The 18,372-nt window shown below is 34.5% G+C and overlaps 1 protein-coding gene across 5 annotated transcripts in view; it reads left to right on the top strand.

The window, feature by feature from the left end:
• The window catches only part of GALNT13 (polypeptide N-acetylgalactosaminyltransferase 13), a 494,468-nt gene that overhangs the window by 289,133 nt on the left and 186,963 nt on the right, over positions 1-18,372 (top strand). For all 5 annotated transcript variants that reach the window (XM_036023469.1, XM_028510990.2, XM_036023467.1 and 2 more), the window contains 3 exons: positions 1,701-1,867; positions 2,516-2,723; positions 5,604-5,774. In XM_036023469.1, the coding sequence (XP_035879362.1) occupies positions 1,701-1,867; positions 2,516-2,723; positions 5,604-5,774 (546 nt within the window). The remainder of the gene's footprint in view (positions 1-1,700; positions 1,868-2,515; positions 2,724-5,603; positions 5,775-18,372) is intronic.

Here is an 18,372-nt window from a genome sequence, read left to right as displayed (position 1 = left end):
GGTGTGTGGTGAGGTGTTTTGATAATGCCAAATAATTGAGAGTTGAGGAAAATCATGGAGACATGCTTTCTGACTTACCAATATGGCTTCCTAAGTTCATGTAGTGCTGAGCTGTGTAGAACTTTAAGTCAAATGATGATGAAGCACATAGAAGCTACTTGAATCTGGCAGCAGAATGGGGAGAATGACTATGAATCAAACTACCTTTCCTCCCTACATTTTTCTTTTCCTATATATACAGTATCTCATATATTGCAGATGCTTATTAAATGTTTTCCAAATAAATATATGCTGAAGAAAAGTAGTTCAGGTACATGTACATTCTTACTTGATTATATTGCAGAAGACTTCACTAAGTAGGTAAAATTTATACTACTTTAAAAGATGATTAAAATCTCAATAGGCACACAATCAGTATTTGTTTTATTATATGTTTTATTTTCTCACATTTTATTGGATTTTCTCATTCATGGGTAATTATAACAATGCTTGTTTTGTGTCATGTGTTGGGTCATTTGTGAGTGGCAAGAAATATTGGGTTCATTTTGTTTTATAGAATAACTTTAATCATCTAGTTCTTCAGAATATTTTATATGAAGAAAAATAATGTGAATAAAGTTTAATTCCAACTATGGATACCCAGTGGTATTTTTTAATATTCTATAATCACGATGATTTTACATTGCATGACAGAAATGTCTGAATGTTGAATGTTGACAAATTGACAGGATAAGGACCACCTACATGATTAAACTTTGGATGACTACCAGAACAATATGAATATTATTTATTCAAATGTACATTTTTGGATTGATTGCTTGAAAAGTAAAATCTGGGCTGCTTTGGATTCATGAGTGAAGCTAAATTCTTTTCTCAGGAAACCAAGTTCTAGTAGTAATGACAATTATGGATTAGCCCCTTACTAATCAGTTTGCTCTAGGGACCAGTGGCCTCTGAACCCCCTGGATGTCTTTTTAATAGTGCAGAAGCTCAGACTATAACCCAGACCTATGGAATCAGAGTCTGCATTTTAAAAAATCCCTAGGTAATTCCTATGCCCATTAAAGGTTGAGGAGTGCTGGTGGCCTACCTATTCCCTTTCCTGATCTCCAATTTGATTATACAGAACACTAACTGAGACTCTGCCACATACATCCTGGCTCTTAAACTTTCTTTCAAAGTAGACATGGTTATAGCGTTCTGAAAGAGAATGGAAAGCATGCCCTACTTGATTTGAGAATAGAAAAAATAATCTTCATTCTACATGCTTCAAAATCCTGTGGATGCATGTCTTTTTATGTTCTTAAGAGTTTTTGAGTTATATAATAATTCTCCTTTTCTAAACAATGATTAAAATTATATCCACTAAATGAACTAATCTGTTCCTGTTGTAACTGATCTTCTACTGACAGTCTCAGAACATTATTTTAGCTTTCTTAGACTTGTGGAAGTCATGCTGCTTGGTTCTCTGAAGGAATTAAAGTGAAATATTAGTAATTGTGCATATTTAATTTTTAAATGCCAACTGATTACTCACAGCATTTATAAAAAGGAAAGTTATTGTATATATGCATAAAATGTTTCCTTTATAAGGACCTTTCAAGTTTAAAATTGTGCTATTATGGGTATTTTTTATTACAGGGATCAGAATGAAAAATGAATTATTTATTAACATATCCTTCAACATTCCTTTTTTCCAGATGCAAGACAAAGGTCTACCCTGATGAACTTCCAAACACGAGTGTAGTCATTGTGTTTCATAACGAAGCTTGGAGCACTCTCCTCCGAACTGTTTACAGTGTTATTAATCGTTCCCCACACTATTTACTTTCTGAGGTCATCTTGGTTGATGATGCCAGTGAAAGAGGTATAAATATTTTTCTCATATATTTTCTTAAATTAGAAAACTTTGTTATGGTCAAAAGGACAGCTGGGAAATGATCTGTGTTTTCCTTATAATTATACTAGCCCTGAAGCCACCCATCATAATCAGTGCCTTTTCATCAATGTACCCAGGCAATGCCAACTCCAGAAACAAGTAACTAATTATTACAGTTTCTCTCATGATTCCATTTGGTTCTTACTAACCCAGGAAATCAGCCAAAATGACTTTTAAAACAGTTCCTTTTTTCCCACAACTTAACTGCTTATATGATTGAGCATTTATATGACTTATGGATACTTGTCTTTTTTTTTCTTTTAGTTCAGGTAAATGCAAAATAACATAATTGAGGAGCCTTCATTTGCCAGTGTGGCCCAGTTTCTCAATTACAGTTTGGTGTATTAACTTCCAATTTTATCCTTATCCTTGTCAGCCAAGTAAGTGGCAGGTTATAATGAACTCGACATGAATAGACTGATGCAATTTCTGTACCTTTATGCCACCGACTGCAAAAATAGTTGCAAGAGTTCGACACTATTTCTATGTGCTGAATATTCATCTGACCCGTAGTATCTCTGCTGTGTCTTAAAACAGTTTCAAAACTTTCTTTTAAATTCTTATTGCACATTACAGATTTTCTCAAGTTGACATTAGAAAATTATGTGAAAAATTTAGATGTGCCAGTAAAAATTATCAGAATGGAAGAGCGCTCTGGGTTAATACGCGCCCGTCTCCGAGGAGCAGCTGCTTCAAAAGGGCAGGTCATAACCTTTCTTGATGCACACTGTGAATGTACTTTTGGATGGCTGGAGCCCTTGCTGGCCAGAATAAAAGAAGACAGGTAAGAACTCGTGTGTTATGTCTGCCTGGGTCATGTCTGAACCTGTCAGGACAGTTTAGGCTTTCCATCAAAACTTTTCTAGGTTGCTATTTTCAGGAGGTTTATTTCCTAGCTTTTAAAAAAGCCATACCCTCACCCTGGGTGGTGGCTAAGTTGGTTGGAGCACTGTGCCATACAGCATAAGGCTGTGGGTTTGATTCCCTGGTGGAGGTGCATACAGGAGGCAATCCATTTGTGTTTCTTCCTCACACCAATGGTTCTCTTTCTCTTTCCCTTTTCCTCTTTTTGTAGAATCAATGGAAGCGTATCCTTGGATGAGGATTAAAAATAAAAATAAAATAATAAAATGAAATAAAATTAACTAAATTAAGTAAGCCATCCCCATCCTCCTCACTTAATAAAGAACTTCGCTTATTTGTGCTGCACATGAATATTTGATTAAGAAATAGTTAATTCAAACAGTAAACATGTGTTGAATATTCATTTTATTAGGTGAAGGAAAACAGTATAATTTGAAATAGTGCAATTTTGGCAGGTTTTCAAAGCAACTTATGGTATCCTCACAACCACTCTGTGAGGTAGGTAATGTAGACATTCTTACCTTACCTTTGTACTTGTGCCTAATAAGGAGGAACATATAAATTAAGTAGCTTGCCCCAGTTATTGAGAGTAATGGGAGTAATTCAGTTCCTCCCATTCCCAGAACAGTCTTCTTTCTACTAGGTCAGTGTCCTTATTCAAAGCCTAGTTCAAAACCACCTTGCCAGGACCTTAAAAATAAACACATAAAACCTCACATTCCACTCAGAATTAAAAAAAAAAAAACATGGAGAGCACAGTAATAAAGAATGTTTCATTATTTAAACAATATTGCCACTTTGTATATAAGAATGGTGAAATGAAAGACTAAATAATATGTTGTAGAAATTAAGAACTCTTATGGATAACCGCAGTTCTCTCTGATGACAAGGCTATGAAGTATCAGCTTTTTTTGAGCATCCCCATAAACATTGATGATAAATGAGTATAATTTCCAAGCACTTAAGGAAGACAACTATGTTAAATACTGTCTGATATAACATAGTATTGCTTAACACCTTGCTTGCAAAGTCATTTCACCTACAGTAAAAAGGTCTTTGTAGAATTGAGGTTTTTAATTAAACACCCTAGACAGGGCCACACAGTGCAAGCTAGTCCAGCTATATCACGTAAGTGGCAAGATTTGGTACTTGCCAGGAAGATGGATGGAGGCTGTTAAAACTGAACCATAGCAGTTGAATAAAGCAGTAGGAACCTTTTAGTCAACTGAGTGTACTACACAGCTAATAACATTTTTCCACCCTGTGTATTGTACAGAGCCTACAGGAGGGTAAGACTGACAAAATAAAATGAACTTGAAACATCTTAAATGCATTTCCTGGCAACATTTCATACATTATGCTGCTTTTTTAAAACATGTGTTTCATATTCAACTTAGTGAGTATTTAATATGATGTTGTTTTAATATGACCATGCATAGATCATTTACTTTTTAATCTAACAGCATACCTAAATTGTATTTGTATGTAATGAACTCTAATATGTTGTCCTACTTGTAAATTCTGAAGTTGCCATAAGATATAATGAAGTCCTGTTCAATGTTATTAGATCTAATTTCATCTCCTTACAAATTAAATTATTAAATTTAATGAAGAAAGAGAGAAATATATTAATTTTGTAGGAACCAGTGTTACCAAGGAGCTTTTCCAAGGATGGACGGATTCTATTGTTTTCAGAGAATTCTAGACTCTAATTAATTGTGTGGAATATAAAACCCAATTGAAATAAGTGTTGGTGATACTGGTGTGAAGAACCAGAATACATGATGGATAGCATTTCTTTACTTTCCACATCTATGGGTGATTCCAAAGCATATTTGTGTGTTTACCTTGGACCAAAGCTGAAAAATAAGCTCTGTTCTTCAGAACAGGATACAACTAAGGAAAACTTGTATAGACCCACACATTTACTGTGGAGATGACACAAGGTTGATCCTGTAGCAAAACATATAAGCCAGGAGTAGGGGGAGACTTGAGAAGGCACAACTTGGATTAAAAGAGTACCTAATGACTTCCCATGGTGAAAAATTTCTTATCCTAAAAGCCACATCCAGAAGCTGTTCCTCTTTCTTTAAGAAAAGATGGGTCTGGGGATAAACATTGGAAACTGATGTTGATTATTTTTCTCTGTCTTAAAATATCTAGATTGTTACAATAAATGTCTTAAGTAGAGGACAGTTCACTCAGAAATTGTCATGACCCTAATACTTTTTATAGGAAACATTCACTTAAACTGATGCCACTATTTTTATGGTTATTTCTGTTTGTTGGTTTTTGTTTGTTTTTCATAATAGATATTGTCTCCATAAAGATTTTCTCAGAACTGTCTCTTTAAACTAACCTAACCCCCCTGAGATTCGAACTGCAAGATCAAATTTGCAATCATTTATTCTCCTGTAGCTTATTGCTTTTCTATAAATGAAATTGCTAAAATAATGCATAATATCAAAACAGCTCTACTAATCATGCTGTAGGGGAAGGTTTTATGAAAAACAGACCATGTTCATCCTGCTGAGTTAATACTTAGAATGCATTTGAAAATCAGCTGAAGATCAGTTATTATATTTGATTAGATTATACATAGGAGTATAAAGTTGACTGTGATAAAAAGAAATAATTCTATAGATAAAAAGATGAAATCAAATAAAATTATATTAATGTCACAAAATAATTAAATTTCAACTATAGCTATATTTAACTATAATTTATGTCAGCTATATTTAGTTTGAAGAAACAAATGTAATGTTTAAATTATTATTTACTGGTTTTACTTTTCCTGCAGGAAAACAGTTGTGTGCCCCATCATTGATGTGATTAGCGATGATACGTTTGAATATATGGCTGGGTCAGACATGACCTATGGGGGTTTCAACTGGAAACTGAATTTTCGTTGGTATCCTGTCCCCCAAAGAGAAATGGATAGGAGGAAAGGAGACAGAACATTACCTGTCAGGTATGTAGCTCCTTCTTCCAAAGGATAGCATGTGTATTCTTATAGTAGTTAAGAAGTATTATAAATTTGTATTCTCATTTTTAAGTCTTTAAAAGTCATAAAGTGTTTATTCATATACTCATATGTTATCACCTTTTACATGGTCTTCTAAGAATCAATGGGAATATTAAATCTAGTTTAAATTAGCACAGGCAAATTTCAGTATTGGCAGAAATGCCAAGTTTCCTTTGAAACTTTGTATAATCTTATATTCAAAATATACTTTTTGTAAGTTTTCTACGTGACAGATATGTGCTATGGGCTAGCCTTGCCAATTCAGGTAAACATATGTATATACCTTACCTAAATGTATACATTTTATAGTAGTGGTGCACTCAAAATGGAAATAACCAAAATATTCTAAATTTACCAACCTTAAAGAACTGCCTTCCTGGCAGATACAAAAGAAAATCCATTTAGAAATTTTAATATATTAACAATTACTAAGGAATTTTTGTTCCAAATTATTGAAAACAGCTACTTAATTTGAAATATTTATTCATAAAATATGTTTGCCCATAATACGAAATGAGAAATACCATATACATCTTTAGTTGTCTAGATAAGCATTACCCACTTTACTAGCATAAAATTATCATCTTCTTACTTTAACATATTGTTGCATACCTCTTACCTGCAACCAATAATTGATTTCCTGAGTAATATACTTTAAGAGTTCACTAGTTTAAAAATTAATTTGACATATCATCATTTAGATGGAATAATAGAGAAATGCCATAACATTCTAAAATAATATATATAGCCCCTTATCTCAATAAAAATGGTTTTTAAACTAATGAGGGATTTACATCCATTGGCAAGATTAATTATATAATGAATTAAATAAAACTAACTCTAAAAATTTGCCAATGGAAGAGAACAGCTCTGATTGTTTGTTATTGAATTAAATACTGTTATTTAATTAAATAATTAAACCCCTGGAGAAAGTATTACTACATCAAAGAAAAAATGTGGCTACAATGATTGAATAAAGAGATAAAATTATGATATTACTTAAAGTGTGATTTAGTAGTCCTGAAATCTTGCTGTAATCTTCACATTCACCAAGTCTTATTGATCCTTGCCTTTCATAACTTGAGGAAATATAGTAGTTCACATTACCATTGTTTATTAGAAATCCTATTTTCCCACAGCATGGTAGCATTTAGTGTTAGGTGGTTTTTCAAATTCAGATCCCAAGTGAACTCTATCAAAATACTTGAACTTAAATATACATAATGTATTTATTCATTCGAAGATGAGTCTTAAAAGTGTTTTTTGTACTCAATGTTTTTTTAAACACTGGCAAAGTTATGCTTTATTATATACTTTTCCAGGTTTTTAGTTTATTTTATTTTCTGAGCGTTAATATTTATTTTAATTTTATTTAAAAAATTTTCCAATTACAATTTACATTCACTTTTATTTTGTATTAGTTTCAGATGTACAGCCCATTCATTAGATAATCATATACCTTACAGTATTCCAGTTGATATTTCCTGTACCCACCTGGCACCATACACAGTTATCACAATGTTATTGACAATGTTCCCTGTGTTGTACTTTACCTCCCAGTTACTGTTTTGTAACTAACAATCTGTACTTCTGAATCCCTTCACATTTCTCACCCAGTCTCCCAAACCCTCTCGTTTCTGCTAACCATCAGTCTGTTTCTGTATCTATGAGTCTGTCTCTGTTTTATTTTGTTCTTTAGATTTCATATATAAGTGAAATTATATGGTGTCTTTCTCTGACTGACTTCACTTAGCATAATATTCTCAAGGTTCATCCATAATATCCTAAAGTAGTATTTCATCTTTTCTTATGGATAAGTAGTATTCCACAATATATATGTACCATATCTTCTTTATCCAGTCATCTATCAAAGTACACTTTGGTTGTTTCCATGTCTTGGCCACCAAGAATAATGTTGCAATGAACATAGGGATGCATACATCTTTGCAAATAAATGTTTTCAAATTTTTCATATAGATACCCAGAAGAGGGATTGCTGGGTCAAACTATAACTATTCTTAATTTTTTGAGAAACCATCATACTGTTTTCCATAGTGGCTGTGCCAGTTTACATACTGACCTGCAGCGAATGAGAGCTCCTTTTTTTCACAACCTTTCCTACACTTGTTATTGCCTGCCTTATTCCATTCTAACAGCTCTGAGGTGGTATTTCATTGTAGTTTTGATTTGCATTTCCCTAATGGCTAGTGACATTGAGCATCTTTTTATGTATCTATTAGCCATTTGAATATCTTCTTGAGACAAGTGTCTGTTTTGGTCCTTTGCCCATTTTTTAAAACTGAATTGTTTGGTGTTGAGTTGTATTAGTTCTTGATGTAGTTTAGTTATTAACTTCTTGTTGGAGCTATTTGCCAATGTCAACTCCCATTTGGGTGGTTGCCCTTTTGTTTTGTTCATGCTTTCTCTTGATGTGAAAAAGGTTTTTAGTTTGATATGGTCCCATTCATTTATTATTTGCCTTTGTTCCTCTTGACTTTGGGGTCAAACTCATAAAATCTTTTCTAAGACCCAGGTCCATAGGTTTAGTACCTGTGGTTTCTTCTGTGTAATTTAATGTTTCAGATCTTGTATCTAGGTCTTTGATCCATTTTAGTGTGTGTGCACATGGGGAAAAACTATACTCTAGTTTCATTCTTTTGCACTTGACCTTCCAATTTTCCCAGGATCATTTATTGAAAAGGCTTTTTTCCCTCCTCCATTTTATGTTTTTGGCTTCTTTGTCAAAAATTATTTGTCCGCCCCTGGCTGGCATAGCTCAGTGGATTGAGCGCGGGCTGCGAACCAAAGCATCGCAGGTTCGATTCCCAGTTAGGGCACATGCCTGGGTTGCAGGCCATGGCCCCCAGCAACCACACATTGATGTTTCTCTCTCTCTTTCTCCCTCCTTTCCCTCTCTAAAAATAAATAAACAAAGTCTTAAAAAAAAGAAGCAATTTAAAAAAATTATTTGTCCATATACACGTGGTTTTATTTCTGGACTCTCAATTCTGTTCCATTGGTCTGTATGTCTGTTTTTGTTTTTGTTTTTTGACAGTACCATGCTGTTTTGCTTATCGTAGATCTGTAGTATAATTTGAAGTCAGATAATGTGATACCTTCAGCTATTTTCTTTTTTTTCAGGATTGCTTTGGTTACTCTGGGTCTTTTATGGTTCCCAGATACAAATCAGATGATTTTTTTGTTTCATTTCTTTAAAAAATGACACTGGAATTTTGATGAGGATTGCAAAAATCTGTATATTGCTTTGGATAATGTGGACATTTTAACTATCTTGATTCTTCTAATCTATAAACATGGATTTAAATGTCTGTGTTAATCTCTTTCAATAATATTTTGTAGTTTTCAGTATATAGGTCCTTTACATTCTTTGTTTATTCTTGGACATTTTATTCTTTTGGTTGTAATTACAAAAGGAATTTTTTTCATTTTCTTCTCTGAAAATTTATTGGTAGTGTATAGGAATGCAATGGATGTTTTACATTAATTTTGAATCTTACAGGTTGACTCTATTTATTATTTCTATTTTTTGTGTGGAGTCTTTGGGTTTTCTATATACACAGTCATGCCATTTGCAAAAAGTGACACTTTTACTTCTTCATTCCCAACTTGGATGTCCTTTATTTATTTATCTTCCCCAATTGCTCTGGCTAGGATGTCCAGAACTATGCGGAATAAGCATGATGAAAGTGGGCAAACTTGTCTTGTTCCTGATTTTAGAGGAAAGACTTTCTTTCAGTTTTTCACCAATGAGCATGATATTGGCCAAGGATTTATCCCATATGACCTTCATTATTTGAGATATCTTTCTTCTATATCCATTTTATTGAGTATTATAATCATAAATGGGTTTTGTATCTTATCAAATGCTTTTTCTGCATTTGTTGATAAGATTATATATTTTTTCCTTTGTTTTGTTAACATGGAATGTTACTTTGACCAATTTGCATTTGTTGAACCATATTTGCACCCCAGCAATTAACCCCATTTTTTCATGATGTATTTGTTAATGTATTGTATTCAATTTGCTAGCTTTTTTTTAAGGAAATAAAGTATTCATCAGAGATACCACTCTGTAGTGTGTATGTGTGTGTGTTATTCTTGCCAGATTTTGGTATCAGGGTTATGTTTCTCTCTACAAATATGCTAGAATGTATTGCCTCTTCTTCAATTTTTTGGAAGAGTTTGCAAAAGATACATGCCAAATCTTTGAATATTATGTGGAATTCACTAGTAAACCTGTCTGGTCCTGGACTTTTATTTTTGGGGAAGTTTCTAATGGTTGTTTCAATTTCCTCTCTGTTGATTAGTCTATTTAGATTTTCCACTTTTTCAAAATTCAGTCTACTAGGACTGTGCATTTCTAGGATCATATCCATTTCTTCTGTTATTAAACTGATGGCATATAGTCTTTCATACTATTCTAATATGATCATTTGTATCTCTGTGAAGTCTGTGGTAACTTCTCTTTTGTTTCTGATTTTGTTTCAGTTTTTTCTTTTTTTCCTTAGTAAGTCTAGCCAGGGGTTTTTCAGTTTCATTAATCTTTTCAAAGAAGCAGCTCTTTGTTGTATTATGCTTTTGCTAACAGTCTTTTTTTCTTTATTTCATTAAATTTTGCTCTAATTTTTATTATTTTCTTTTTCTGCTGACTTTGGGATTTTTCTTTTCTTTCTCTTTTTTTCTTGGAGATAGATCTGTACTGATATAAACTTCCCTTTTATTATTGCTTTCACTGCATCTCAAAGTTTTGATAAGTCATTTTGTCATTCTCATTTGTCTCTATATATCTTTTGATCTCAACTTTTATTTCTTCTTTGACCCAGTAATTTTTTAGTAGTATGTTACTTAATCTCTATATGTTTGTGGGGCTTTTTTAACCTTCATTTTGCATTTGATTTCTAATTTCAAAGCATTGTGGTAAGAGAAGAAGCTTGGTATGATTTTGATTTTAAAATTGTGGAGGCTACTTTTGTGTCCTAACAGGTAGTCTATTCTTGAGAATATTCCATGTGTCCTAGAGAAGAATGAATAATCTGATGTTCTGGGGTAAAAGTCTCTGTAAATGTCAATTATGCTTATTTGGTCTAGTGTATCATTTAAGGCTGATATTTCTTTATTGATTTGCTTTTTTGGACAATCTTTCTGGAGCTGTTCATTGAGTATTTAAGCCACCTACTAGGATTATGCTTTTGTCTATTTCTCCCTTTAGTTGTTAGTAGTGGCTTTATACATTCTGGTGCTCCCTGACTGGCTGCATATATTGAGAAGTATTATGTTTTCTTGAGGTAGTGCCCCCTTCATCACTATGTAATGTCCATCTTTGTCTCTTGTTACCTTTGTTATATTGAAACTGATTTTGTCAAATATTAGTATGGCTACATCTGCTTTTTTGTAGATGCTGTTTGCTTGGACAATCATTTCCACCCATTTACTTTGGGTCTATTTTTGTCTTTGCAACTTGGATATGTCTCCTGAAGGCAGCAGCACATCATTGTGTTTTGGTTTTGGATCTAATCAGTTACTCTGTCTTTTTATTGGTGAATTCAGTCCATTTATGTTTACTGTAATTATTGATGTATGAGGATTTCCCATAAGCATTTTATCTTTTTTTGGTGGGGGGGGGAGTAGCTTTGTGCCTCCATTTGATCTTTTCTGTTGTGTTTTTGTCTGGTGGTATTTCATACTTTTGTCCCCTGTTTCCTTTTTTTAAAGTTATGTGTTTCAGTTTGGGGTTTTTGTTTCTGGTTACCATGAGGTTTATGGAAAAGAAAGTTTTATACAAAGTCATTATTTTCTTTTGAATTTACCTAATCCCCATCCTTCTTTGCAAATTCAGATTTTAATCCTTCTGTTTTTAAGTTTCTGTTGTCACAAGTTATCCCTGTTTCTACTGTAAGTTTGGTAGTGACCATACTCACAATTTGTGACCTTTTGTTCTTTGTTTCAGGTAGAATAACCTCCTTGAGTATTTCCTGCAATGGAGGTCTTCCACTGATAAATTCCCTCAGTTTCTGTATGTCTGGAATAGTCTCTATTTCTCCTTTACCTCTAAAGGATAACTTTGATGAATATATTATTTTTAACTGGTAATTTCTCTCTTTCAGTAGTTTGAGTATTTGGTCCCACTGTCATCTAGCTTGTAGAGCTTCTGCTGAGAAGTCCAATGATAACCTGAGGGGTTTTCCTTATAGGTTACTTTCTTCTTCTCCTTGGTTACCTTGAGAATTATTTCCTTTGTCAGTAATTTTTTAATCCTCACCTGAGAACTTGCTCATTGGTTTTAGAGAGAGAGGAAGGAGAGAAGGAGAGAGGGAGGGAGAGAAACATCAATCAGTTGACCCTTGTATAACTGGTTGACCCTCACATGTGCCCCTACTGAGGACCAAACCACAACCTAGACATGTGTCCTGACCTAAAATCAAACCTGTGACCTTTCTGTTTACAGGATGATGCTCCAACCAACTGAGCCACACTGGTCAGGGCATTTGTCATTAATTTTTGAGTTTTAATACAGTATGCCTTAGAGAAGGCCTTTTTGGATTGAGTTAATTAGGTGTTTTGTTTGTTTATTGTATTAGAGATCTGGCTCTTTCCATAGGTATGGGAAGTTCTTGTCACCTATTTGTTCCCTTCTTTTCCATCCTTCTTTTTCTGGTATGCCTATTATACTTACATTGCTCTTTCTGATGGACTCAGATCATTCTCTTAGATTTCTTTCATTGTTTTATGCTGAAGTCTCCCTCTGCATCATTCTAGATTTCTATCTTTGATATCACTAATTACTTCCTCTATCTGGTTGAGTCTATTTCCTATGCTCACCAATTCATTCTTGATCTCTTTTATTGATGTTTTTATTTCCAGAATGTCTATTTAGTTCTTTTTAAAGTTCAATCTTTTTGATACTTACTTTGTTCATTGATTTTGTTTCTAAGTTCATTAAACTGCCTATCTGTGTTTTCCTGCATCTCATTCATTTTTTTAGAACTGCAATCTTGAATTCTATGTCATTTAAATCACAGATTTCCATGTCTTTAAGTTTGTTTCCTGGAGATTTTTCATTTTCTCTCTGAGCTGCCTCATTATATTGGTCATTTATGGTATTTCATGGATTCCTTCTCTGTGTAGGCATGTATGTATGTGTGACACTTCTCTAGTAGATTGAGAAAGATGTCTTTCTGTTGTCTTCAAGTAGGTGGTACTGAATTGCAAGGTTTTTTCTTTAGCTTTCTGGCACTTCTCTGGCTTTTCATATCTCTGTGAGTTGGTAGAAAATGGCCAGTATTCCCTGGGAAGGTAGGCACTTCCCCTGCAATTCAGTCGCACAGGTCCCAGGGAACCTATCACTCAAAGGAATGCAATAGGAGGTAGGGCCCCAAATCCTTGAAATCCCAGTGTGACTGCCAGATGCCACTGGCCATGTATGTTCAATGTTTGTGGGTGGTAACCTGGGTTAACCCCGCCACCTGCTTTGTTGCTTTGTCCTCCCAGAAATAGCAACTGGCAGACCTCTGCAGCACCTTACCTGTGCCTCCACCCAACCCTGGGATTAGTAGCAGAGTGCACACTTTACTCAGGAAAAAAAAAAACTTTCTGTAGTACCATTTCTCAGGTAATATGCTCTGTAACCTGACATGAAGAGTGTAAAGAGGAAGGCTCTGGGAGGTTAAGGAAAGGCAGCCAGGCTTTGTGACTTTGTTTCTCTGTGTGGGATGCCAATTATCAGACATCTGTGGCCATACCTCTGCACTTTACCCCTGCCCAGGTCACTGGGATGAGCTGCAAGTTCATATTGCCCACTTCTGCAGGAATGCTCACTAAATCTCTTTGCTCCTCTCAGCTGAAGGAACTGCAGGTCTTTGGTGTGAGACCTGCAGTGAGCTCCCAGCCCCCATCCATGGCTCCTTTGAGCTGTTTTCCCTTTGTGCCTCCCCAGTTCACTCCCACTTGTTCACCTTTAGATGTTTCAAAGTGCAGATTTCTCAGATGTGTATGTGTGTTGATCAGAGAATCCTTTGTTGAATTATAGCTGTTCAAATTTTTGAAACTTGAAAGGGAGAGACCAAGGAAATCTTTCACACCACCACTTCTCTGATGTCACTCTCCTTTAGCTTTTTCTTGCCTGGGAATCTCTTTATCTGTTCTTCTATTCTAGATGATAGCTTTGGTGGGTAGAGTAATATTGCTTGTAGTTCCTTGGTTTTCATCACTTGGAATATTTTTCCCAATCCCTTCTGTCTGGCAAATTTTCTGTTGAGAAATCAGCTGACAGTCTATGGGAACTCCCTTGAAGGTAACTACCGTAACTGCTTTTCTCTTGCTGTTTTTAAGTTTCTTTTTGTCTTTAACTTTTGGATTTTAATTATGTTGTGTCTTGGTATGGGCCTCTTCATCTTCATTGTGACTCCCTGAACTCCCTGAACTTGTCTGTTTATTTTCTTTACCAGGTTATAGAAGTTTTTCATCATCTTTTTTGCAGATGGCTACTAATTTTTCTGGGGTTGGAAGTGCCCAGGAGAGGCCAAACTTCAGACCAGGGAAAACTGCTGCTAGTACTGGGCCAAGGACCACTTGGCAATAGGTACAGAGAGCACAGAGGCCAGATACTGCTTGTTTGAGAGATTATATGAAAGCCTGAAGCATGAGGAAAGGGAGGCCATTCATAGGGAAAAGCCACTGTGAAAGGATTGGGTGGGCTTGCTAGTTGTGTGGGGTGGGGCCTCAGGGAATCACCAGAACAGGGCTAACAGTGTTATTAGCCAGTTTGATAGAGACTCAGATATCTTGGCCACCTGCTGGATTTGTTGGGGGAAGGCTCAGCAAAGGAACAATGGCCTCTGCCAGCACTTCTGTCTGGGAAAAGGCTGCCCTTCTGTCCTTTGCCCTGAAGCCAGACAATTCAGTTTCTTTTTTTATGTCCCTGATGCCTTTCAAGTGGATACTTCAGGGCTAGAGTTCAGAGGAGTGAATCCATGTAAGTCCATGCGTGACCCTTTAAGAGGAATGCTTAGGGCTCTAACTCAGCCATAATCCCTGCTGGTTTTTATAGTCAGAAGTCATAGTGACTTGTATTTCCAGCACCAGAACCTTGGGCTAGGAGCTCTGATATGCAGCTGAGGTCCTTCACTCCTTAGGGGAGACCTCTGTAGTCAAGATATCTCTCCTGATATTTATCTGCCACTTGTTGGTGTGGATCCGCTGGTTCTACCCCTCTGCTCCTCCTATGGATGATGTGGCTTTTTCTGTAATCTTTAGTTGTAGGGGTTCTGTTCAACTAGATTTTGGGTGATTACAAATGATGGTTGTTCTGTACTTTAGTTGTACTTTTTATGTGGTTGTGGGATATTCCAAATACCATTCTTACCTATGCCACCAGCCTGACTGGAACCTAACTTTATTTTCTCACAGAGTGAAAGGATGGATAATTAAGAGGTAGCCAACATTCATAGTAATTCACTGATATCATTTATGAAAGTAAAGATTTATATAGAAATGGGATAGTGTTTCTCATCTTTCATTAATGAAAACATAAGATGAAATAGCCTACTTGCAATATTTATATGGTTTTATTGTAGTAACATGGAGAGCTGATAAAAATCTAAGTATATTTTATTTGTGTCCCTCAGTAACTGCACAGTATTTCATTTTCTAAATTGCTGAGGGAGCTGGAGCAAGGAAAAAAGAGAAACCTATCTTTGCTGAAGTTTCTAGATATTTATGGCAAAAGGTTAAATAATTCACAAGCTCTGTTGCAACAGCCTGAAGGTAATTTTCATCAGCGTAGCTATCGTGTGAACCTTCTTTGTACTTGTAATCTGTTACTTTCAGATGTGATCATTTTTCTCACATTTGTACAAACATATTAATCATTCCAGGTGTTGAAGACATTTTTTTTTTCTACTCGATTAACAGAATTCTGAATAGTTAAAGTGATTAAAATGAGGTTGAAATTTTAGTTTTCTTAGTGGAATGCTTTATTTAAAATGTCAGTTAAGACAGAACTTCCTAGTGACTATAATTGAGTAGTTTAGTCATCACTTAGAAATACAATCATGCTTCTGTGTACATAGAGAACCAATTTGAACTTGTGACCTTACCTTAGTTATACCACATTTAAAGTAAAGTTTGCAATTGTTATCATTATTATTCTATTGTCAACCTCTGGACTTTGATACTTTCATTCTGATAATATATTGAGTTTTTGAAATACTTGGTAATTGTGAAGAAGCTATGAATGTGGAGTAATATCACACATAATTCCTAGTATTTTGTTTTCTTTAATCAGTAACCTCTTCTTAATATTTCAGTAGTCAAATTATATGACTTTTCAGAAATATCTCAATTATATGTGCAACAATAAAGTAATCAATTGTTAAACCAGAGATCATAACCTAGGAGGCCATGTCAAATATGCTCTGCAGGTGAATTTCTCTTGGCCTATATAGTGTTTGGATTTTGAAAATTACCATCCTTTTAAAAATGAGATTTAAAAAAATCCTCACTTGAGGATGTGTTTATTGATCTGAGAGAGAGAGAGAGAGAGAGAGAGAGAGAGAGAGAGAGGAGAGAAAAACATTGAGCAGTTGTCTCCCACACCTGCCCCAAATGTAGATCAGACCTGCAACCTAGACATGTACCTTGACCGAAAATTGAACCTGTAGAATTTTGGTTTATGGGATTGATGCTTCAACCAACTGAGCCATGTGACCAGGGCTAAAAATGAGATGCTATAAGTAAAAATCTGGATTTCCAGCTGTTCTTTAGAAGCCGGATGATCTTGCTATTATTGCCCACTGGTTATAACTGGCACCATCAGGTGGAGTTGAGTTAAAGCTGCCCATACAGAAGTAGCAGGAAAGTTTAGCACAGTCCCCACAGCTCCTTCTTATTGTGTGTCCCTGAGTCTGAGGCTGAGGATCAGTTACCAAGTGTCATCATTGCTAACCTTGGAAAGATATTTCTCTGTATCTGTTTCCCAGTCAAAGGGGAGGGGAATATACTTACTGCAACTAATCAACTCAACATACTGATTTTATATAACTGACTATAATCTTTTAAATTTATGGCCTTTGACTTAGAGAATTCTGCCTGGAAAGTAGTTGAGTTTTAAAGTATTAAACAAGTGAACCTTTTATGACTATGCATATATATAAACTATTGGAATAGCAACTAGTAGCATAAATTACCTGGTAGTGTAGATAGTCTCCCAAATAAATTTTTTTTTAGCTTGGGGTGTTTTATGCATTTTTTCTAATGCATATAAATTTTTAATTGATTTGGTTCAGGCTATTGAAATGAGTTTAGTTCCATATGCAGATACCCATTGTGTATTGTGCTAGGTTCTGCACATACAAAAATAAGCACAGCATTCTCTGCTTTAAAGTTGCTCACTATCTGGGTCAGGCCATATGTATGCTGGATGAGGGGAAGAGGCCAGCATATGTGGTCAGAGCATGTATACACAGGAGTTAAACTATGTCAACTGCTTGAGTCATGTGGGCTTTTATAAAAGAATCCATTGTTATCCTTATTTATTGCGTTAGTCTCTTAATTATGCCCTGTGAGTAACCCTCCATAGTTATAAAGATACTAGTTTCTACTTTAATTCCTTAATTATTTAAATAGATAACTTTATTGGAGACCTACATGCTATTTATCAAGTCTATTTAACTTTCTTTACCCTTTTTTCTCATTTTGTAGACTCCTTTACATTTAGCTATTGTTAATATTATTAATGTGACTTCTTTCATTTTTACATGTAATTGTGTTTTGTATTTTCCTAAAGCAAAACTAAAGAGTTTTAGAAATTTTTCTAATTCTTGTTATTATAATAAGTCAACCATAGATGTAATTTTGAATTTTTATTTATGACACATTTTATTTACTTTGATACCCCTTTTCAATATTTGTCTGATCTCATATATTTCTTTTCCTTTCAAAGAATTAGAAATTTATAAAGAATACCAAATATATAACATATTAATAACAGCTCAGATTACAATTACTGTGACTTTATTGTGAAAAGCAGAAATTTCACATATCAATTTCTTGAATCCTTATAGTATGATATTACTGAAGCATTGAATCTGGCTTTGGAGAATCTGGGTTTTATTTCAATCTCCTCCAATTGGAAAATTACCCAGTCTTCTCAACTATTAAATGGAAAATTATTCTCACTGCCCTGCTTAACTCATGAAGTGCTCTAAAATATTAACTGAGAAATGTATTTGAAAGGAGATATTTTAAATTTATTTCTAATGTGTAACATATGCGCACTGTAAAATAAATGTGACAAGCACCTAAAGCATAATGAAACAGAACACCAATGAGCCACTTCTTTTAATATGTTTATTTTTAACATATGTTAACATATGTTATGTTTATTTTTATATACATTTCTCTCCAATTTAAAAATTGGTATATCATGAGTATTTTCTCATGCCATTAATTTTTTCATAAATAAAATTTTAATAGTTGCTAGTATTTCAATTATTTACTTAGCTTTATCTCTTTTTAGTAACTAAAG

The sequence above is a fragment of the Phyllostomus discolor genome, chromosome 4 (assembly GCF_004126475.2).
Source record: "Phyllostomus discolor isolate MPI-MPIP mPhyDis1 chromosome 4, mPhyDis1.pri.v3, whole genome shotgun sequence".
In the NCBI taxonomy this organism is placed as follows: domain Eukaryota; kingdom Metazoa; phylum Chordata; class Mammalia; order Chiroptera; family Phyllostomidae; genus Phyllostomus; species Phyllostomus discolor.
The sequence above is the reverse complement of the archived record's forward strand: the minus strand, read 5'-3'. Positions and strand labels throughout refer to the sequence as shown.